The following is a 23,724-nucleotide window of genomic DNA, read 5'->3' on the forward strand; positions in this document are numbered from 1 at the left end:
TCATCCCAGTATCCCTGACCTCGTTAACTGCCTCCTGACAGCCTCCTTGATATCCTTGTTGCGAAAGCTGTAGATGAAGGGGTTGAGGAAGGGCGTGAGCACCGAGTAGACCACAGCCAGGGCGCGGTCGTAGTCCAGGGAGTAGCTCTTCTTCAGCCGCACGTACATGAAGAGGATGCTGCCGTAGAAGATGAGAACCACCGTCAGGTGGGAGGCGCAGGTGGAGAAGGCCTTCCTCTTGCCCGCAGCTGAAGGGATGCTGAGCACCGTGTGGATGATCTGGACGTAGGAGCTGAGGATCAACAAGAAGGTGGCCAGGATCTTGCAGGAGTTGATAACGAAGTCCACGAGGACGTTAATGGAAGTGTCCGTACAAGCCAAGCTCAGCACAGGAGGGAAATCGCAAAAGATGTGCTGAATGCGATTGGGGCCACAGAAAGGGAGACGCGACACTAAGGAAATTTCAGCCACCGGCCCAGCCAGGCCTCCCAACCAACAGCCAACAGCAATCTTGGCACAGAGTTCTGGGGTCATGAGGGTGGGATAGTGGAGGGGCCGGCAGATGGCTAAGTACCTGTCATAAGCCATAGCTGTGAGGAGATAGCACTCAGCAGCCCCAAGAGAGTGAAAGAAATAGATTTGCAGGAGGCATCCGGAGAAAGAAATAGTCTTCTCCACACTGAGCAGGTTCGACAGCATCTTGGGGATGGTGGCCCCGGTGTAGCCGAGCTCCAGCAGGGAGAGAGCACTGAGGAAGTGGTACATGGGTGTGTGGAGACGGGAGTCCAGGCGCACCACCAGGAATATCAGCAGGTTTCCCAGGACGGTGGTGAGGTAGATCAGAAGCAACAAGACGAAGAGGTACGCCTGGACCCCCTGAAGATGGGGAAAGCCCAGGATGATGAACTCCGTCACCTGGCTCCAGTTCCCGGGGTCCATGGCTCTCAAGTCATGTCCCTAGATGTGAGGCACGGGAGGACGAGGGAGAATGAGCAGACGTGAGCAAGAAGCCCCCACACCCTGCAGAGTACAGTGCTCCCAGCGAAGGCTTTCAGAGGCCAGGGAATCGATCCCTGTCCACTCTTGTCATCAGACTTTAAGCCCTCTGGTCTCACAGCTCATTTTGTGGTCCCCATAATCCACTCTGCAACCCAATTATCTTGCTTAATGGAAACCATATAGGTTTTAGAAACTTAAATATTCCTCATTGAGGGTTTATCTTGTTACTTATCTACATTCCTTGTCTTAGGTATAAACCATCCTTTACACGGATAAAATATTGGTCTGTAATGGACCAAGATTACATCACTTCAAGTGCATATTTTTATTTGTAATTTCAACTGATTTTCTTCTTCAACTTCTGGATACCAAAGAATCCGCCCTTCCACCCTGGGCCACCTCCCTCGTCCTAACGGAGACCTAGGTCTAGCAGCACCCTCCAGGAGCGTGGAGGACAGAGTTTCAGTCTTCTGGACACTGACATGAATCTCAGACAATGCAAAAGGGAGTAGAGTCAATCTGCGAGTCACAGAAAACAAGGAGGCAAGTCTATCTCTGCATTTCTACTCCACACCGTGGCCACTTCCCTCTACTCTCCGCCTCGACCGACTTCAGGCATGCTTTTCGGATTTACTGCTTCACAGATGGTAAATATTTACATTGTCTGGTGAGGTCAATGTAATAAAAATTTATGGAACGTTTTTTGTACTGGAAGCATTATTCTTAGAACAGGAGCTAAACAAATAAGTAATAGAGGGGAACTGAAGTCAGGAAATGAATATTCTAATAGAGAAAATAGAGAAGCAACTAATTGCGAACCGACTGTGTGTGGGTCAGGACATTCCCTCATCACAGAAACACGCTCCTATTCTCACTTACTCAACAATGAAACAACAAAGCCCCCAAATTCCTTCTCCTGACTCACTTATCCCACAGCCACCGGTCTGTTTCCTCCCCTGTTCCCTCATCAACACTCCCCCAAGGATCCAGCTTCCTATTAAAGCATTGCAGTCGGACCCCCACCCCTGCCCCCCCTCACTCGCACCAGTTACATAAGAGCCACCAGTTCCTGTTCCTTGGGTTGCCTGGTCTGTCGGCCGGCCTTGACCAGGGACTCGGTCCTGCTCCTTGATACGCTCCCCTCGTTGGTTCTCCGGGTGCCGTCCTCCAGAGTTTTCCTACCAGAGTGGTCTCTCCTCAGTCGCCCTTGCCAGTTCTTTCTCTCTGTCCTACCTTTCTATTTCACAGAGCTCAGTGTTGCTTCTCCCTTCTTCTTTGTTTCATAAACTCACTGCTTTGTCAATGCCATCCAACGTCCTGGCCGAAAACACCGAATAGGTTGAAGACCTTCCAGTCAAATCTCAGCCAATACTGTGTCCCGAATTCCAGACTCAACCCCCTGCTCCCACCTCCCTTGGGACGACTAACAGCCGTCTCGAACCTCACTCCTGCGGGCACCCCCCAAGAGGCCTCCCCTCTCCAGCCTGGGCAGTCACGGTCTTGTGGCTCACGGGCCCAAATCCTCACCATGCTCCTTGTTTCTGTCTTTCTTTCAAATCCAGGATCGATTTTCACTGGGTTCTAGCCGGGACACCTCTCACCTCCATCACTATAATCGACTCCTACCAGATCCTTCATGTTTATCTGTCTGTCACCTGATCTTGGGTTTCACTGGGTCATTAAAAATCTTTTAAATGTAGCAGAGAGTCCCATCAATTCATAAAAATAAAAGATTGCTTCAAACCACCACCAAAAAAAAAAAAAAAAGAAAAAAAAGAAAAGAAAAGAAAAGAAAAAGGAAGAAAAAAAAAAAAAAAGGGAAGGGAAACTCCTTGCCCCGTAAGACAATTCTTTCTGTCGTTGAAGAACCTCAGTGATACACTGAATCCCCTCACTGAGCTGACGTCTGAGTTTCACCCACCGTCCCAGCGCTGCTCTGTGGAAAGTCCCTGTTGTTCTGGTCCAGATTCATGCTTTAAACACTGTCTTCACCATCATCACAGAAATTTCAGTTTGCTGAATTGGTCCCTGTGTTTAGTCTTGACCCCTCTGTTGGCCGCCTATCCTCCTGAGAACACAATTCCTCCCAAGTCCTCACATAGACATCTCATAACTGGGGGGCTCAAGTTCCCCACTTTCTTTCCCTGCCCGCGGCGAACACCAACCTTCCCCACATCTGAATTCCCCGCCGTCCTTCCTCACTTTGCTTCCAACTACAGCCTCTCATGAGCTGCAATATTTTCCTTTCATATGTCCTGTCATTCCAAAGCAACTTTCTGCGGGGTTTCTGAAATTAAAATCTCACTTTATGGCTCTCCTCCTAGAGTGCTTGGCACCGTGTGTAATGCCTCTCAGTTGTGGCAAAAAATGAAAAAAACTGATGATGACCAGGATGAACAGTCCAGACCCTTAGCTCACCAACTGCTCAACTCCTCCCACTGGTCTCCTGATACTGGAATCAAGGCTCTTACAAAACCTAACGCACATATAAATTAGCACCCATCTTACTTGGGTCCTTTGCAATAATACTAAGTGGCTTTACTGCAAAACACTTTGAGAGCAAATAGTTTTCATTTATTTTCTAGTTCCCACCATTGCATTACCCATAACACCTAATTATTTAGGAATAGAACCAAAGACCTGGGTTAAGAGGGGACGCAATTTTAGATCATCTCGTTCTATGTCTTCATTGTGCAAAAGAGGAAACCAGGACCCAGATGGGGCAAAAGGTTTGCTCAGGATCACACTAGTGAAAACATGGCCCATTTGCTGATTCTGCACCCAGACTGTATGATAACATCAGGAAAGCAGAATATCTTTGCATTTTATTTAAAAAAATTTTTGTGTGTTCTGAATGATACGCCTGTGGACCCTGATTATTCTATACCTCTCCCTATTTCTGAACGCCCCGTTTCTTCCCAGTGCTCCAACCAGGAAAAACAGGAGAGTAAAATGCTTGAGTGACAATGTCCTTACCCGGAGCTCAACGGTGGGGAGGGCTCAGGGGGCCTTGCGCTGGGGAGTCCAATCACCGCTCAGAGTCTGGAGCTGGAAGAGCTCCCTGCTCACTTCTCCCCCCTCATTTACGGTCACAGGGGCACTCCTGGGGCTGGAAGGGAGTGCAACACTTTGACGGAGCCCCTGGGAGTCAGTCACACCATGAGAGCCTCCTCTCCCGTGGCCTGTGTCCTTGTTAGATCCTCATAGAGGCAGAAGCCCCTGGGCCTTTGGAGCCGCCCTCCTGGGGTTGCCAAAGTGCTCTCTCAGGGAGGGGACCGAGACACAGGGAGTTCATCAGCCAGTGGTCCTTCTTCACCTGTGAGTTCGCCTCAGTAATAGTAACTACCTGCCCAGGTTGAGATAGAACATCTCTCAGGGCAATGATTTTTTTCAGCACAATACAGTTATTGGGGTGGGAGCCTGAGTTTCAAATGGGTTTCTGTGTTGTGGGATCTGCGAGAAAGCATACACCTTCCAATGATAATAGGATCTTTCTAAAATGTGACTGGCCTCTTGGACCCCGAGTGAGGACAGGGACAGGCCAGCACACAGCACTGTTAATACAGATTCCTGATCCTACCTGTTGCACCTTCCTACAATGGTTTTATCTTCTCTCACACACAGGACCCTCCCCTTTACTCTCCTGTTATCTTGGCTTGAAAAGAGCCCTGCCTCAGGATTTTGGATTTAAGTCTGGGTTGTTCTTCCAGACATTCATGTGACACTAGATGCCTAACAGACTGCTAGGTTTCCTGGATCTCCTACGGACAGGCTACTCCTTGCTTCACAGGACTCCTCACACTCACTGGGATGGCCACGATCCAAGGACAGACAGTAGAGGGAAGGATACAAAATATAGGACCCCAGTACTGCTGATGAGAATGTAAAATGGTGCAGTCATTTTGGAAACCAGTTTAACAGTTTCTCAGGAGTTTAAACCTACCACCACCCGACGACCCAGCAACTCCACTCCTGCGTTTGTCTACCCAATAGAATGGAAGAAGAACTCTTACATGGAAGCACAGATCGTAATAGTCAAAAAGCAGAAATGACCGAATTGTCCATCAAATGATGGATGGATACATAGAATGCAATATTATTTAGTACTAAATGTGGACGTTTAACATAAGTATTGATGTGGTTGGATTAAAATCTATGTTACAGGGGCACCTGGGTGGCTCAGTGGGTTAAGGCCTCTGCCTTCAGCTCAGGTCATGATCCCAGGGTCCTGGGATCGAGTCCCACATCGGGCTCTCTGCTCAGTAGGGAGCCTGCTTCCCCCTCTCTCTCTGCCTGCCTCTGCCTACTTGTGATCTCTCTCTCTCTCTCTCTCTCTGTCAAACGAATAAACAAATAAAATCTTTTTTTAAAAAAAGAAACACACACACACACACAAATTGCTTGATTCCATTTATATGCAATGGCCAAAATAGGCAGATGCCTAGGGGTAAGGGATTGGGGAAGGATAGGGTGGTACAAATGTTCTAAAAGTAGATTGTGGTGAGAGTTGCACAACTCTGTAAATATACTAAAAGTCATTGAATTGCACAGTTTAGGAGGTGAACTGCATAGCATGTAAGTTACATCAGAATAAAGAAAATAAATGCTTTTTAAAGAGGTGAAATAAAGACATTTTCAGGAAAAGAGTGAAAGAAATTATTGTCAGGAGACATGCATTACGAGAAATGTTAAAGAAAATTCTTCAGGCAGAAGGAAATCAGACTAGATAGAAATTTCAACCTACACAAAGAATGAAAAGCATGAGAAATGGCATAAAGTAAATAAATAGCATCGAATTGTGGCATATTCTACAACAGCCCTGAGAGGGAAAGAACTACAACAAGACAAGATGGTAGAGGGGAGTCTCATGAACACAATGTTGAGTGAAAGGCAATAGAAACAAGAGTGTAAACTGTAGGAATCAACTTATACAAAAATACCAAAACACGTCAAATCCCCCAACAGTGTCAGATGCCAGGTAGCTGATCACGAGGGGTGGGAGAGGAGTTGTGTTGGCTGCCAGGGAGCATGGGGGAGGTTTTGGAGATGTTTCCACTGTCCTATTCTGAACACTCCTTACGTGAAGGTTTAATCTATGAAAGTTCACCTAGCTGCACATCACCGAGTTCTCTGTATGGATATTTCAATACCTTTTAAGACTGGGAATCACCCTCTATTTTGTACATTTTCATTTCTCTGCCACACTGTAGGTTCTGTGTAATAAAAGGTTGTGGTTCCAAACACGGCAGCTGCACAAAGAGCATAATTTGAGTGAAGGAGAGTAAGACAAATCAGGTGGGGGGTGTAAAACAAACTAGGGGACAAGCCAAAAGACAGGTGAGCACACCCTTCTGTAGTTTCTGAATGCTTTGTTCTCTATTTTCCACAGAGATTCCTGTTCTGCTGCATTTCAGGTGAGCACGGAGGAGGCAGATGGGCGAGGAGGAACGTGCTGCCTTTCTCAGAGTAGGGGATAGGAGGGAATCGTGAGAATGCCTTCTGCTCTCCATACGTCTAAGGACCATATGGAGAAGAAAGAGTTGTAATGTACAATAATATAGAGAGAAAAATGGATGCAGAAACAGAAAGGGGAGAAATTAAAATAGGTCAAGAAATAGTGGGGCCATCTCGTCCATAAAGGAGGACCACGGTTTCTCCCCTCTTTGTTCCACAGAAGTTGTCGGTTTCTTTATGTTTATATGTTTGCATATTGTGTGTATGTATGTATACATATATATGTATACACATGTATACATATGTATGCACAAATATGGAACTTTTATAACTTCATATCCATATGCTGTATCCAAGAAAAAGAGTTTCAACGTCCAGTTAATCTGCATGGCTAAGAAAAGTCTTATGTTTGAAGTAGTTGCTTGAATACTTAGAAAATTTAATAAATCTATTTTAAGATAAAAATCTTAATCTTAATTTTCAAGATAAAAATCTTAATCTTAAAAGAGTCTGGGAAATGTGTGACTCAGGGGAAAAAAAAAACTCTCATTTTGTGACAAATAGTTAGACTTGGAATTTGAGACATCTTTTGATATAAGAGAAAAAAAAGGGTTAAATGGGGTCTTAGAACCACATAATGTTAACAGTGAACATCACCTAAAGAGTGCTTACCTCCCCACCAAAGTTTGTGAATAAGACATAGAGATCCAGAAAGGATAACTGAGAGTGGTACACAGTGATTAATGATTAATTGTCAGTATTGTCCAAAGGGATTTAAAGGCGGAGGTCAGCAAGCTGAGCCTGGCTGTACAGGAGACAGGGGGTGAGTTCACCTGGAGTGGACCGAAGGACTGTAAAAAAGAGTGGGTTCCAGTAGTGATTAGAGTGGGGACCAGAATATGTTCGTGAGAGGAGTGGGTCAGATTCATTATATTTTTCACACTTGACATTTTTACTGATACTCAGCACGTTTAGACACTTGTTAGATTCTGGACATACAGCAAGTAACAAAACTGATGTGATTTCAGACCAAATGCAGTTTATAGATTGTAGGAAAGAAAAACAAATTATATGTATATATATATATATATATATATTGATCTCTCTATCTGCATATATGCATACACGTTGTGATACATATTTAGAAGGAAACAAACATAATTTCAAAGAGAAAAATATGAGTTCCATACATTAGACAACACACATTAAGTGATCATCTACATTATCCTCTCGAAGATAATGTCACTGGAATGTGACATCTGAACATCACTCACACGATGAGAAAGGAACCAAATGAAACATTGAGGGGAAATAGTGCAATGTTCTTGGAGCCAAGAATAACTCAAGCATCTAGTAAGATAGGACAAAAAAAAAAAAAAAGATAAAAAAGATGGATTCTAGGAACAAGGAGAAAACGAAGAGATAATGATGCAATCGAAGCTGAGAGACAAACCTTTTTGAGAAGGAAGAACTGGTCACATGTATCAAGAGTTCAAGAAAGAGGAAAGACAAGAAGGGTCTGATGGATTCAGCATGGAGGTCATTAATGATCTTGGCAAAGTATTTTTGGGAAAGGTCTGAGCCAATTCCAGATGGCAATGGGTTGTAAAGTGGTAGGAAGTGAAGAAGCGGAGGTAGATTGTGTCATTAATCATGTCGAGAAGTTTAACTGGAAATGGGAGCAGAAAGAAGTAGACTTCTAGCTGGCTGAGAATGTCGGCCAAGGAAATACATGTGCCTGTTAAGAAGGGAAATTCTGAAGTGTTCTTAAATGTTGAAAGCACTGATCAAGTAAAAGTGGCAAATGGTAAAGATGTAGGAAATTAAAGAAAAATGTAAATTATGTCTTTGAGAAGGCAAAAGGGGATGAGGTCCATAGCATGCGCGATAATGGGAAGATTATTCAAGGTCAAGACAAAGGCCCATAGAACTTGAATGAGCCAACATCGAAGTGGAGGAAGGGCCTTGGTAGAGGGTCAGTGGTGAGTGGGACTGGCTCTTCCCCCTTTCCGGAAGATGGTCCTCCTGATGGCCTTAATGAGTTCCTTGTTACGAAGACTGTAGATGATTGGGTTGACCAGTGGTGTCAGTACAGAGTAGACCACAGCAAGTGTCCGGTCAAGGGTCAGAGAATAGCTCTTCCTTAGGCGCACATACATGAAGATGATGCAGCCAAAGAAGATGAGAACCACGGTGAGATGTGAGGCACACGTGGAGAAGGCCTTCTTTCTCCCCTCGGCTGTTTTTATTTTCAGGACAGCACCAATGATTCTTCCGTAGGAAACCATAATGAAGAGGAAGGTGATAAGGATGATGAAGGCGTTGATGGCAAAGTCCACGAGGACATTAGTGGCTGTGTCCTTGCAGGCCAAGCTCAGCAGAGGTGGAAAGTCACAGAAGATGTGTTGAATTTCATTATAGCCACAGAAGGGGAGCTGGGACACCAGGATGACTTCAGAAATGGGACACAGGAAGCCACAAGTCCAACAAGCAGCAGCCATCTTGACACAGAGTGCTGGGGTCATGATTGCAGGGTAGTGGAGGGGCCGGCAGATGGCCAGGTATCGGTCATAGGCCATGGCTGTTAGAAGGTAGCATTCAGAGGCCCCTAGGGAGTGGAAGAAGTAGGTCTGAAGGAGGCATCCTGCAAAGGAAATGGTCTTCTTCTCACTGAGCAGATTGGCCAGCATCTTGGGGATGGTGGTGGCTGTATACCACAGCTCCAGGAAGGAGAGTATACTGATGAAGTGGTACATGGGGGTGTGTAGGGCTGCGTCCAGTCGTATGACTAAGAAGATGAGCGTGTTACCACAGATAGTGAACAGGTATGCCAACAGCAGCAGGACAAAAAGCCAGCCCTTGATGTGGCCCACTTTGGGGAAACCAAGGAGCACGAACTCAGCCAAGCTCGAGTGGTTATGTGGTTCCATGGGAGGTTGAGGTGGGGGAGGGAAGGAGGGAGGGAGACAAAAGTGGGGACAGGTGACTGCCAAACCCAACTCAAAACTTCATTTGTCTTTATTTATTTATTTATTTATTTTTTTAATTTAAAGGCAGCATTTTATCACTCTAACTGCCACTACTGGGGATACTGCTCTAAAGATAACAACAGCTAATGCTCATGACGCATGGAGCATTTTTACAAGTGGTTTGTATTTTACTTCATTTTCACACAAGTGATGAATACCATTGTTATACCCATTTTACAGATGGGAAAGTTCAAGAACAGATAGAAGGGTGAGATGATGAAACTCTTCTATTTCTTATAGACACCATGTGACAAAAACAGGATTTGAACCCCTGCCCTTCCTGCTGTCTACACTGTGTGTCCTTCCCCAAACATTCTATCCCCTTCCTCAGGTCTTAGTGTTTCCTTCAGTCAAATTCAAAAGGTGAGTTTTGCAAATGAGATGAAGGCAGGGGCAAGTCTGTCGTGCCCGTTCACAAACACAAACACTTCTCAAAAACACGTGTGTCTGGCATAAAGAATCCGACTTCAGCAAGGCGCAGTCCCTGACCCCAGACAGCTGACGGCCTCGAAGGGAAAGTGGCACACCAGTCAGTCCTCCTGGTATCGCCTGAGAAGTGCAGAGCCACAGAGCGCTGAGGAAGGGGCTGGTTCCTCAGACCAGGCTGACTGAGAAGCTTCTCAGAGGAAGAACCTCCCGGACTGAATTTTCCAGGAACAGTGGCAGTTAGTTAGCTAAAAGAAGAAAATAAACATTTCAGACAAAAAGCACATGTGTAAGTGCAGGACAGGAAGAGCGGGACCTCGGGAAATGCATGTTCCCCTCTGTGGTGAGATAGCTGGGAGGTTTGCCCAGTGATTTGGGACCTTAGCCCCTTAGGAGGAATGTTAACTAGACGGCATGATCAGTTTTTAAAACATCACTGTTATTTAACTATCCTGACCTCCAGCTCACACACAAAGGTGTGAATTTGCCTTGTGGCTGTTGCTGGTGGAAAGCCAAGTGGGTGGTTCACAAGTCAGGAAGAACCCCACCAAGAGTCAAGAAGCACACATTCTGCATATCAGAAAACCGATTGTTATCAGTAGGGGTGGAGAAATCATCGCTGGCTTGGCAAAATTTCATACCTAAAAAAAGGTGTTGCATATTCTAATTATTTTCAAGCACAGTGCAAAGCAAATGCCAAAAGAGAGAGAGAGAGAGAAACCACTGAACCACCGACACAAAACAACACAGAGAGTATGAATACAAACATGGCAGCCGGTGACAGCTACACCATACCCTGTATACGTCTCAGTGCATCTGGAGAGGGCTGTCCAAATTCTAGATTCCACGCTGACCATCTGCCATCTCTTACTTATTTTGCAATCCTAATACGTGGGTACAATGGCTTTCACATTCAAAGTATTCAATGGAACCATCGTTTTAATCAAACTAGTTAATTTAATAACTGGCAGGGCCCCCACACTTTCTCCTCAGCTCATACCACCCACCCAAACCCCAACATGGCTCCAAACCCAAGTACCCTGCAGCACCGATGAACTTCCGAGCTTGATGTTTTAAAACGCTCGACTGACTCAGAGCACTTCGTGTGTAAGGAGGTCCTTGTGAACCTCTTGTATCTACAGGAACTGTGCATTCTCCACTCCAAGTACAGGAGACAAATGAGGTCAGAGCAGGAATCTTCCCTTCATTGCATTTCTGGCATCTGTACCCCTCTTAACCCTTTGCTTCTGATCTGCCCCTTTTTCTTTTTCCCCTGTCTGACAACCGCTTCTCATCCTTCAAAATTAGGTCAAATGCCAGCTCTTCTGTGAAGCCTTTCTTGGCTCCATCGGAAAACGTGACTGATTCCTTCTTCCACGTTCGCAGTGCCCACTTAGCACACGGCATCACCTCCGTGAAAAGTCTGTCTTCCCCGGGAACTGGCAAGATCTTTGAGAGGCAGAACTTCGTTAACCACTGTACATCCTGCCAGCGTCCGGAGCGACACGCTCAGACCTGTGAGCTCAGTGAAGGCTTTGTGAATGTACCTGAACTTGCCTGTAGCCTGAATTTAAGTTATATTTTGAGTTGCACCTGAACACTTCCTTCCTGCCGTCCCCGTGGCATCTCAAGCTCGGTGTACCTACAGGAACTTAGCCTGAAAGATCTGGGTGTGCATCCCTCCCCCAGTCCTGTTCAAGAGCCCATCATTCTTCCTCTTCCACAGGAAGTAAATTCAACAAGTATCTCTGATCATCGTCGGTGTGTAGTAACTGTTACTGATGACGCTTTCTCTTCCTACCCGTTAGCTCTCCTGAAGCCAGCTGTAAGTGTAGGTCCAGGCAAACAGGGAATGATTCCAGAAGGGCCCACCCTCTGGATCTCCGATTCTAACGTCAACAAGTGTCCCTCACCCCGCGGCTGGAGAGCCTGCGTCCGGGCCTCTCTCGGTGAGCCCTTCCCGCTACCGCTGCTCCCGAGACGCCCCATCTCATTAGTTCTTTGTATTCACGGCTCCTGGGTCACGAGTGCTTGTCTCTGAAGCCCCCACTCTCGACCCTCCTGACAGCACACGGCCGATCTGTGTCCGCACACGCGGCAGCTTCCGGGCTCTCCACATTTTCAGAGCAGGTGTGAGCCCAGTTAGCCCCTCTCTCAGTTGTGGGGTGAATTCAAGTATTGAACAGGGGGCTCGGGACAATGGGGAGGGGGTCTTCCCTTCGGGTTGTCTATGACCCTCAAAGCCAGACATTCCAAGTCCTCACGTAAGTCATCTTTCCACTGAGCCACCTCTCCAATTTCACAACATGAGCCGTTTTCAAATCCCTCAGTATCGGTCCCACCTTTCAGATCCCCAGTCCGCCTCGCTAGTGTGACCCTGGGATCACCTACCAGCAGCTGCGCGTCTCCTGCATTCGTTTCTGTCTTGCTGGGCTCAGACATACGTGGGAGACCAAGACTGGATCTAGGAGCCTTTTCTCTCTGTAGAGAGGCCATCCCCACGGGGCAGGGTCCCCTGAGCCAACCCTGTTTCAGGCCACAAGGGGCACAGGCAAGGGAGAGACCTCCGGCCCCAGAGGCGGTGGGGATCAGGGCCCTCCTCCTGGGAGGGCACTTGGACGGATGCCATGTCACCTTCCACCGCCTGGGCTCCGAGAAGCTCTCCCAAATGCCCTCATCTCCCCAACCCTTCCTTGACACCTACCCCGCTCCCTATCACCACCAGCTTCTTAACACAGACTCCTGGACTCTGGCTCTGAAACGGGGCCCACCCTCCTACTCCTCTTCCCATAGTCACATGCTCCCTCCCATTTCCTGTCTGGCCTCACAAATCCAAAGACTGTGTATTTGCCTGCATCTTTCCAACCAGATACGTCACCTGGTCATGCACCTGACCCGGCCCCACATCTCTGTTCCTTCAGGAAGCCTCCCTGATAGGAGCAGGCAGCTCTGGGGTGGGGAGAAGCGTGGGTCTTAGAGCCTCAGAAACCTTTATTTCAACCCCAGCTCTACCAAAATACCCAATTATGAAGCCTCTACTAGGTCACATGTATCTTTCTGAGCACAGCACATGCGCGAATACGATTTTCGCAGTTACTCTGTGAGGTGGATGCAAGGGTCATTCCCGTTTCCCATTTGGGGAAACTAAGGCACAGAGAGTAATGATGTGTCCCAGGTCTCACAGCTGAAAGTGCCCATGCTCTGACCGCAGAACCATGTTCATCACTAAACTCAGAAACGCCGGTCCTGGTTGGGCCGTCCTGCCGAGCCCCGCTCACAGCCACGTGCCCTCAGACAGTCCTGCGTGTCTTTGAGTCTATGTTGTCCCTGCACGAGTGTGTGCCGTGAGGTTAAGTGCGATGAACACGCAAAGTCACCTCATTCGTTCTAGAACGTGTCTGTACACCTCCCAGCTTCCTGTTGTAGATGTAAATGTGTGTTAACCAAACTCCCCAAAATAACGCCGCAACCACATCAAAGTTACTTCTCTTCCAGCCGAAGGATGGGACCACACCTGTAGTTTCACGACATCAGTCCCACTGACTCCCTGCCATGAGGGGTCACACATCACGGGCACCGTGCAGGGTTGAGTAAGGGGGTGTTAGAGTGGAATTCCCAAAGGATTCATGAAGGCGGTCTGCGGACCACTCAAGGGAGCAGGGCTTGGTGTGAACTGGATTCTATGATGGGGCATTTTAAGGACCCTTACCCAGAAGGTAAGTGAGAGCGGTCATCGATGAAGAAGCGGTCACTCACATTCACAGGAGAGGGAGATCCTCTCGTTATCGTATGTGTGGTGATGCCATTTTTGTACAAGCCTCTCCAGGACTAGGAAGTGGCCTTTTTCTTCCTCACATCATCACAATCACAGAGGGACCCAGGCTGATGCTGCTCTGCTGTGAGGACGCCGTAGCTGGTTTTGAATGTCTTTCTCTCTCTCAGATAAAACGCATGAGAGGTAGACTATGAAGTCTAGTACACACGAGGAGATCCACAGCCTCCGTTTCTTTCCCTCCCGGCCGTGACGCCACTTTCCTTTCTCGTGTTTCTAACGTTAATTTATAATTTCCCTATTGAAGAGTTCACTGCATTACAAAATAAAAGGGCCAATCTGGATCGTTAACGTGTTAGTTTCCAGGAGCTGAAACTCAGCTCCTTGTCACTCCCACACCCTCGTCCTGCAGCCGTCGGTCTGACTCCGCACGACTCTAGATTCACAAATACCGGAACACAGCTCTCCTGTCCTGCCTCAACCACCTTTCCTTCCAGCCGAAGATGCGTCTCGTATGTTGAAGGCCCTCGACCTACCAGTCACTCCTTCTCAGACTGGCTTGTGTTTGTCACTGTCCTGCTCACTGAAAACAGCAGCAAGACTACAAAGACGTCGTATAAAAGTAGGAATCAGCGGGATGCCTGGGGGGCTCAGTCAGTTAAGCATCTGCTCAGGTCATGATCTCAGGGTCCTGGGCTCGAGCCCCGTGTCTGACTCCCCATTCAGCAGGGAGCCTGCCTCTCCCTCTCCCTCTGTTTGCCACTCTCCCTGCTTGGCTCCCTGCTTGCTCTCTCTCTCTCTCTCTCTGACAAATAAAGTCTTAAAGAATAGAAACCAACTATATCCCTCCAAGTTCCTGAATCACGCTCCCCTCGACTTACAACACTGTACAACAACATCCTGCCGTGTGCCCTCCACCAGGGTAGCATCTCCTCACTCTTGGGTCTCCACCGTCACGTCTCTTCAGAGGAGTCCCACGTGGCCACAGGACGTGAACACCCTACCTCCCAACCGTTGTTCTGCTCACGGCAGTCCGGCGATTCATTCCGTAGTGTACATTTTATTTATTCATTTATATGCTTATTTCTCTCTTTTTACCAATAAAGTATAAAGGCAGTGAAGACAGAGACCAAGTTTATTTAACACTATCATTCGGTGCCTGGGATTTTCCTTCTGGCACAAAGTAGATATTCAGTAACTGTTGGGTGAATTAAGGAAAGGTTTCCCTGATAACTATCCCCACCCACCCCCACCAGCGTATCGACATTTACAAGCAGGATCGGCCAGAGTCTCCCCTTACCTGTTTCCAGAGAACTCTGTACTTACGAATTCGTCTCATTTCTGGTAACTTGCATGCAATGTCTGTTCCCATACTGAACTGTAGGCTTCATAAAGGCAGGAACTGGGTTTCTCTATTCCGTGTCTGTCTGTTCCATGCAGACGCCTCTTGTCTAACCCAGTGCCAGCAGAGAGAAGACCCTAGTCATGCGTTAACTGGTAGAGAGACAGGCGCCTCCCTGTCCATACGTGTCTGCACGGCTTCGTGTGTTGTCGTACTTGCTCACTTTGTTCCTCTGCCCAGACCCAAGACCCTTCTATCCCCTCTACGGCTCCTCTTGTGACATTCAGTCTATTTCCGACGAGCTTTCCGAGGCTGCTAGAGTCTGGCTCTGTCATCTGCCAACTTCAGGTCACCTACACACTTGATGAATATACTCTAGGTCCCCTGTGAGGTTATTAATACAACTTTCGGGTGTCACCGCCGACGGAGACCCCCAGGACAGACCCCTAGATCTTTTTCTTCGAAGTTATTATAAAACGCACGTTTTGTGAGCAAAGTTGTTCCTCTAACTAGAAGCTCTCCCAACAACACTGTCACCCCACCCACACCTTCCCTTGTCTCCCCATGTGTCCAGGACATGCTCATGGGATGAGGTCACGCAGGCAGAGAGAGACAGAGGGTAAGGAGCCTTGAGGAGCAGCTGAGAAGAGCTAAGGGAAGAATTCTGCAAAGCTCCTAAGGATGTTGTCTCCGAGCCAGAGCCATCGGCAGGGAGGTGCCAAATTACAGACAAACGGAGAACAAGGAGCGGCCGCTTTATTAACTTGTCCTGAGCACATAATTTGTCCTGGGGTGATGAGTTCCTCTCTTAGAGTTTCCCAGTCTCTCCTTTGTAGGTGACATGGAAATACGTGGGAAGCGGCGGGCCAACCTTTTGTTAGAGCCACACGGTGAACACTTCAGGCTTTGCGAGCCCTTTGGCTGTGTCACGACTACTCACTCTGCTGTCGGGGAGGGCGAGCAGCCACAGATAGCACCTGAGGGAACCGGCGGGGACCCGGGGTGGGGGGGGGGACCTGGGGGGGCTGGGCTCCAACCAAAGTCTGTTTCCAAAACAGGCTACAGATTTGATTAGGACCATGGACCATGGCTGGATTGGGATTTAGTTCAGAAATCCCTTCCATGTGCACACACACACACACACATTCTCTAACTCACACACACACGCGCGTGCACACACGCACACACACACACAGAGGCATACACACTTTGCTTGGATTAACATTTCTCTACCTCTAGTGTTTCGACATGGCTTCCATGTGTCATAAACCCTAGAAGGTATCTCTCCGCATCCCCAAAAGCCTCCAACCAGCCTAAAATTTATGTGTCAAGCAAATAGATATTCTTCGACAAGTTTTCTATTATTTGAGCTTCAAAGCAATCTATACATACAAACTCTGTCCACCAAGAAAAGAGGCAGAACCTAAATGAAGGAAACAGAACCATATATCTGGGGTCTCATCATTGTAATTTGGAGAACAGAGATTGAGGTGGTAACCCAAATTGTGTCCTCCTAGGGCACAAACATCAGAGATTTTTAAAGACAGAGGGTGAGTGTGCACGTGAGTGTGCTGTGTGTGTTACTTACAAAGAACTTTGATCGGTGTTGGCGGTAGAAAACTACTCTTGGCTGAACATCCTTGGCGGCGAGGTTCTCACCAAACAAAGTCTGTGACCCAGTGAGCTGCAGACATTGGTGCAGGGTCCCGGGAGTACTTGAGGTCTGGCCCAGTTCAAAATTCATGGCCCCATCAGTGAGGACATGCCTCAGACCCACCTCTCTAATGGCCCCCCAACTCCACCATCAACCGTGACATTTCCTGTCACTTGTCACACCTTGGGGAGCACATATCCACCCCGCACCCTGTCACTCAGGACTCGTAGACGGAGCCCTTCGTGTGACAGGTGGAAGGCAGAGATGACACCCACACGCCCCCGTGAGAGCAGCGGTGCCAGCGGGAGTGTCAGATAAACCCCCTTTGAAGAAGACAAATGAAAATTTCAGAAGAGCCAGACCACGAGGGAGGAAATAAGCTATAATTAAACGGACACTATCAAGCCATCACTGGGGCCTCAAAGTTTGTTTAGAAACTTTTAAATAAATCTCTTGATTATTATTAATAAGAGAAGCATAAAAATATAATTCTATAAGCCCCTGGAAACTAGACGGTCGTGCGCAGGAATCACACGGAAACAAGCCGAGCTGAGTTTCACGCGGACGCTGCCCGGCGGTCGGCCGCAGGCACAGAGCACATCTGTTTGGTTTCCATGTTCATTTTCACTATGCAAATTACCTCATAGACCCCAAGGGCGTCATAGACACGTCTACGACGAGAGACTACAAATGGTTCCTGACTTGTACCTGCCATTAATCATTTCTGCTAGATCTGAAAGTGGCGGTTCCCCACCGCAGCCCCCCAAAAAGGCCTTTGTTTCCCGAGACAAAAAATTATGAAAATACAGAACAGCTCTCAATTTCTAAAGTGATAATCACATTCACTTTCTTCCTCCCTTCGGTTCGCATGTGTACGAATCTAAAAAAAATAAAAAATAAAAATAAAAGTCCTTTTGGCAATTTTGAAGCTAAAATTATATGCAACTTTTTATAAACCGTGGCAGGCACCCTACAGCCTCCTGTTTAGGATTCCAAATGCTGAATGTTGTTTGGCTTCTCATGTGGATTTAATACTCCCCCATGTGGCACATTTTAGTTCTGCTTCTAAAAAGCCATTAGAGAAAAGATGTACTTTGTTGTATAAACCAAAGTCTCAGTGACAATTTCTTCTAGTGCTGTCACTTTCAGAGGCCACGGAGTATACCTGAATTATTTTATAATCTGACTCACCTGATGTCTGGTGGACACCCTGTCACCAGCCACCCCCATTTGCCCGTTTTCTCCCTTTTCTTCTTGAAAGTCGTGACTATTCTTAACTTTGGGGAAGATTGTCAAATCCCATGAATACCACATTTGGAAACTGTATGACATATTGTTTTATCAAAAGGCCAATTCAGGGTGCAGAGACGTTTTCCTCTATCGATTTCCTGAACCACGAATGTGTTCTCTCTCATCATGATTTATAAGGGTTAGATAATGACCTTGAGTATAAATCTGTAAGATAGTCTCCAAGAGTCTAGAACATCTCTTGTTAAGTACTTTATATATATTTTTGCTGCTATAATGAATTCTCTTCTCTTAAGATTTTATTTAAATTCATGTACGTTAAAGAAGATATACAATGCCTAACATAGACATGATTTCTCTTTAATTATAGTTTATGATAGCTGTTGTTATACAATAATGCAATTGGCTTTTTTTTTTTTTTTTTTCTCATTGAACCGTGACCAGCAGGCGGGTCAACCCTCCATGTCAATTTTAATAATTTGTCTGTGCTTCAACCTAAGTAAGAATACATCTAAAAATAAATACAGCTTTTCCCATTGTTGATTCTTTTAACTTCTTTATTCCTTGTGCTTTTTGCTGCGATAACCAGTACCTCCGGCAACATTGAACAGGAGTTGTGTTAGCCATTGATCTCGCTTCACTCTCTATCTTAAAGGAAATGCTTTTCATAATTCACTACGAGGTCGGCTGCATGATTTTTGAAAGTGCCTTATCAGGAGCACCTGGGTGGCTCACTTAGTTATGTATCTGCCTTCGGCTCAGATCATGATCCCCGGGGTCCTGGGAGCCCCATGTCTGGCTCCTGCTCAGTGGGGAGCCTGCTCCTCCCTCTCCTCCCTGCTCCTTCTCCTCCCCCATCCTGTTCTCTCTATTTCTGTCTCTCTCTCTCTCAAATAAGTAAATAAAATCTTTTAAAAAAATGTCTTATCAGGAAGCTTTTTTTCTATTTGTAATTTTGTTATAGTTTCTCATTTTTAAATTATGAATGATTATTGAATGTATTTTTATTCCTGCATCAAAAGAGATTACCATCAGGGTTTTTTTTTAATTTTTTAATCTATTAATATGATAAATTGTTTTATTCACTTTTCAAATGTTAGGTCAATCTTGCATTCCTGAGATAAACCAACCTCAGTCATAACCACTTAATACAGATGACTGTTAGTGGAGTAAGGGGTAAGTGGAGGGCGACGTTTGCATTGATGTTAACGAGTGAGACAGGACTCCGAGTCTTTCTTCTTACACTGGTTTTATTTATTTTGGAATCAGCATCAGGCGAGCTTCTTAAAATGCATCGTTGAGTGGTATTTCCAGGAATTCTGTTCTCTGGAGGGGCTAAACACAGGAGTCACCTTTTTCTTTAATACCTGGTAGAGCCTGGTGGTGGGTATTAAGGAGGGGACGTTTTGCATGGAGCACTGGGTGTGGTGTATAAACAATGAATCTTGGAACACTGAAAAAATAAAATTAAATTAAAAAAAACTTGGTAGAACTCAAGAACTCACTTGCTAAGCTATTGGGGCTCAAAGTTTTATTTACAGGAAAAATTTTAACTAATCTGCTATTAATATTTTCCACTGCTTCTTTCCACTATAACTTTAAATTTCCTGGGAACGAATCTGGCTAGCTAAATTTTAATTAATTGGTATACATTGTTTACAGTTATCATCTTATCATTTTAAACTTTGCGACTTAAACCAATAGTTTATTTTTCATTCTTTGTATTTCTTACCCCTGTCTTCCTCTTGTTTATTAGTCTTGTAAGGAGGTTTGGTTTTTTTGGTAGGATGAACTTTATAATTTCTATATCCTCTTTCTTGTATTTTTATTATATTAATTTCTGTTCCCCATGCATCCTTTTTTTTCCTTCAAACTTCTTCGATATTATTTTTCTAAGTTACTACTTTAGATTAATTTTGCACATTCCTTCTCTAATGATGTAAACATTTAAGGTTATGAATTTCTCTCTAAGAACCACTTTTGCCTTACCCAGAAGTTCAAAATTGCGATTTTTTATTATTGTTCAGGTTTAAATGTTTTCTACTTTCCTTTCCAATTTCTTCTTAAATCCATAAATTATTTAGAAGTGCTCTTTTAATATCAAAATATGGACATTTTAAATTTATCATTTAGTTATTTATTATAAATTTAATTACGTCATGAATTAAAAGCCAGTCTATACAATATTAATTCTCTTAACATGTTGAGGCTTGTTTTATTTTGACTTATGATTGACAAAGAGAAATTTTATGTATTTAAGTTGTACAATTTGATGTTGTGATTTACGTACGCAGTAGTCCCTTCTTGTCTGTAGGCAAAGTGTTCCAAGCCCTCCCGTGGATGCCCAAAACTGTGGAAATACATACGTATTATGTTTTTTCTGGTACATACATACCTATGAACAAGTTCGATTCACAAATTACAGTAAGAGACTTAACTACAGGGAAAAAACTGAGGGTTGCTGGAAGGGGGGTGTGCGGGGGGGGTGAGGTAACTGGGGATGGGCATTAAGGAGGGCAAGGGATGTGATGAGCACTGGGTGTTCTATGCAAGGGACGAATTACTAAATTCCACCCCAGAAACTAATAATACACTGTATGTTGACTGATTTGCATTTAAGTAAAATCTTAAAAAAAAAATGACAGTACTAATACTAAAATGGAAGAATTACGAGGAGATACTGTGGTAAAAGTTCCGTGAGTGTGCTCTCTCTCCCGCTTTCAGCATACCTGGTTGTCCTGCACTCATTCTCCTTGTGCTGATACCATCTCCTTGTGAGATGGTAAAACTCCTGCGTGGGGGGTGAAGGAGCTGAGGGATGGAGTGTGAGGCTACCCTGACCTCATGGAGATACGTCAGAAGGAGGCGCCTCTGCTTCCAGCCCGGGGTAACCGTGGATTTCTGGGGAGAACGGCTCACTGTGAAATGATTGCCATCATCAAGCTGATAAACTATCCACCATCTCACATACTTCATTTTCTTTCTTTCTTTCTTTCTTTTTTTTTTTTTTTGGAGAGAACTCGGAAGATCTACCCTCTCAGCAAACGTCAAATAGACGATACAGTATCCTCACTATGGCCACCAAACTCTATGTTAGGTCTTCGGGACAAGGGGCACACAACTCCAGTGAACCTTATTTTACAACCTAGCATGTGTTTGATGCCATGCGTGCTTCAAGTCGATCCGTATTTTGTGTGCCTTCAGTGCGTGGACCATGAGAAGTAGTATCCTTAAATGTTTTAGTTCCTTACTTACGATTTTCTCTCTCTGGAGTATTATTTACTTGGGAGGGGGTGGATATCTTGCTTTGGCAGTGGGTGTGATCATGTTGTTGATGGTTCCCCCACCTGATTGTAGGACTTCCTCCACAGGGACAGTCCCCTTCCGATCCGTGCAGTGCCTTTCCTCTTGCTTGGGAGCGGTAACATGTTTGAAATGAGTTCAGACTCTTCATCCTCTGACTGATCTTGGAAAGAAAATGGATTCATTTTCCTGCTATGGGAAATGTAATGAGAAAACAGAGACAAAATACGCCAGTAAAAATGGCATGTCGTGTAAGAGACTGTGGGTTTGGACAGGAGCCCGGGATAGCTCTACGGAGGAGGGATCCCACTCCGACCTCTGGAAGGGAAAGTAGAAGTGGCAGGAAGCCTGAGGTCGAAATCTGGCCAGAGAAATCTTCGTATGTGCCCCATGGCAGGCCACGTTCTCTGTAAGTAGGACATTTACTCTGTGGGAGAGACAGGCAGGTCCCCCACTGACCACCACGACCCACCAAATTCACACGCCACCAACCACTTCTCCTGCAGTGTGGCACTCAGTCAAGGCCACAGACCTTCTGCTTCAGGTCAACATGGCAACTTAGAGACTGCACCCTGGTGATATGGTGGGAAGGGTTAGGAACCCTTGGTACTGTCCATTCCCAGACTGTTTCTAAATTCCCATGTAACTTGGTCAGGTTATTTCCCACCTACTGACTTCAGTTGTATCTTCTGTAAAGACAGAGGGATGTTGACAGATGGAGGGTTAGGCCCTGCCTAACCCAGAAGTTCACCTACTTGCAGGAAATATCTGTTCCTAGTAAGTCTTCAAACGTTCTATGTTAACTTAACCTGGGCTTGAACCTTGTCTCCTTATCTCACCAGGATAGACCCCTCTGCTCCCCAGTCCACTCCCACAAGAAAGCAACAATCACTTTGGGGATGGGATAGGGTCACAGGTTCTATTTCTGATGTTGTAACTCCTATAAGATTAACCTTCATGGTTTAATAATATTAAAATTAGTTTCTTCTTACTTAGGAGCCCCCCATACCCAAAGCTCAGAGCAGAAAATGTAGTCCATATTTGGCTGGATGGTCAGGGAAAATTGACCTGAGACCAAAGTTACATTGTCCTTAGAAAAACCTCAAGTTGGACCACCCATCTTCATTTACTAAGTGGGGATTCCTAAACATTCTATAGCTCTAGTGAGGATTACTGATTAGGGAATGAGGTCAGTGCTATGATATGTCACCCCACATACATTTTCCTTCTGGTAAAATAAGTTAAAATAAACACCAAGTCATCCTTGCATTAGAAATAAAGTATCTCAACATCATTAGGAAAAAATAGGAAATCCAAAACTCATTTACTCTTACTGTTTTTTAAATCCCCAGGATTATTTTAAAAATAAGTTTTCTTTTTGTATTTTCAGTAGAGCTGCTGCCATGTTATACTGAGACAAGACATCTCCTGTGAGGATCCTACAGTTCCACATCTGATCTGAAGTCCCATCTAGATCCCCAGGGGATTAGGATTCCGAGGTCTGAGGGTTGGGAAAATATCAGAATCAACGTCCATGAAGCCACTTTACATTCCCTCAGTCCCTTTCTGCCAATCCAGGCACTACTTCCCTCCCGTTCATGACCTCCCACCACCACAGAGGCACGTAGAGCAAAACACAAATGTTTATTTCTTGATAATTAGTCTGTATGTCACTGTTAGTGATGGAGGTGGTAATGGTGGTGGTGACAGTGGTGCTGGTGGTGGTGACGGTGGTGATGGTGGTGGTGATGGTGGTGGTGATGATGGTGATGGTGGTGATGGCAGTGGTGATGATGGCGGTGATGATGATGGTGATGGTGATTGATGATGATGGTGATGGTGGTGATGGTGGTGGTGATGATGGTGATGGTGGTGATGGCAGTGGTGATGATGGCGGTGATGATGATGGTGATGGTGATTGATGATGATGGTGATGGTGGTGATGGTGGTGGTGGCCGTGGTGATGGTGGTGGTGATGGTGGTGGTTTGACAGGAAGGGGAAGGGGAGGGTGGGAGAGAGGGAGAGGAATGGAAGACCAAACCTTCAAAACAAAATAAAAATTCTCTGAAAACAGAAATCAGGCCTTCTTCTTATTATCTCCTCTTGCTTCCCAGAGCTAGCACCAGACTCACAGGACTCTAACCATGATGTTGCCCTGATGACTAACTGATGATCTCAAACTTACAGTGCCATGCATATTTCTATGACTCACTTCTAACCATCAGCAACCCCAGCACCCTCATCTCTAACCCCCAATCTTCCCCTTTAAAGAAGAAATTCCCAGCTCCAGCTTCAAACTTTCTTGTACTGTAGGGTTCTGGGAACATGGAGATATGCTTCTACAAGCCATATTCCCATGGTTTTCCAATCCACATCTGAACATTCATCAGAGAATCCTTTCATTTTTTTGTTAGCTAATGACATTCCGCTCCTTTCTCAGAGCTTCCCCAGGAATCCCATCCTGAGCATAATTCCACAGCCAGTTTTGGTTCTTCC

The 23,724-nt window shown here is 45.7% G+C and overlaps 2 protein-coding genes across 2 annotated transcripts; both read right to left on the reverse strand.

The window, feature by feature from the left end:
* OR6N1 (olfactory receptor family 6 subfamily N member 1) lies at positions 1–939 on the reverse strand (the record flags this gene model as incomplete). Its single annotated transcript, XM_080824169.1, has 1 exon — positions 1–939. One exon carries the CDS (start codon positions 937–939, stop codon positions 1–3), a length of 939 nt encoding a protein of 312 aa, XP_080680295.1.
* Positions 940–8,429: 7,490 nt separating this feature from the next.
* Positions 8,430–9,383, reverse strand: LOC308355714 (olfactory receptor 6N2; the record flags this gene model as incomplete). The annotated part of the gene is made up of 1 exon (XM_080824155.1): positions 8,430–9,383. The coding sequence occupies one exon, from the start codon at positions 9,381–9,383 to the stop codon at positions 8,430–8,432; it is 954 nt and encodes a 317-aa protein (XP_080680281.1).
* Between the last annotated feature and the right edge of the window lie 14,341 nt (positions 9,384–23,724).

This window comes from Martes martes, assembly GCF_963455335.1.
Source record: "Martes martes genome assembly, chromosome: 15".
NCBI classification, from domain to species: Eukaryota; Metazoa; Chordata; class Mammalia; order Carnivora; family Mustelidae; genus Martes; species Martes martes.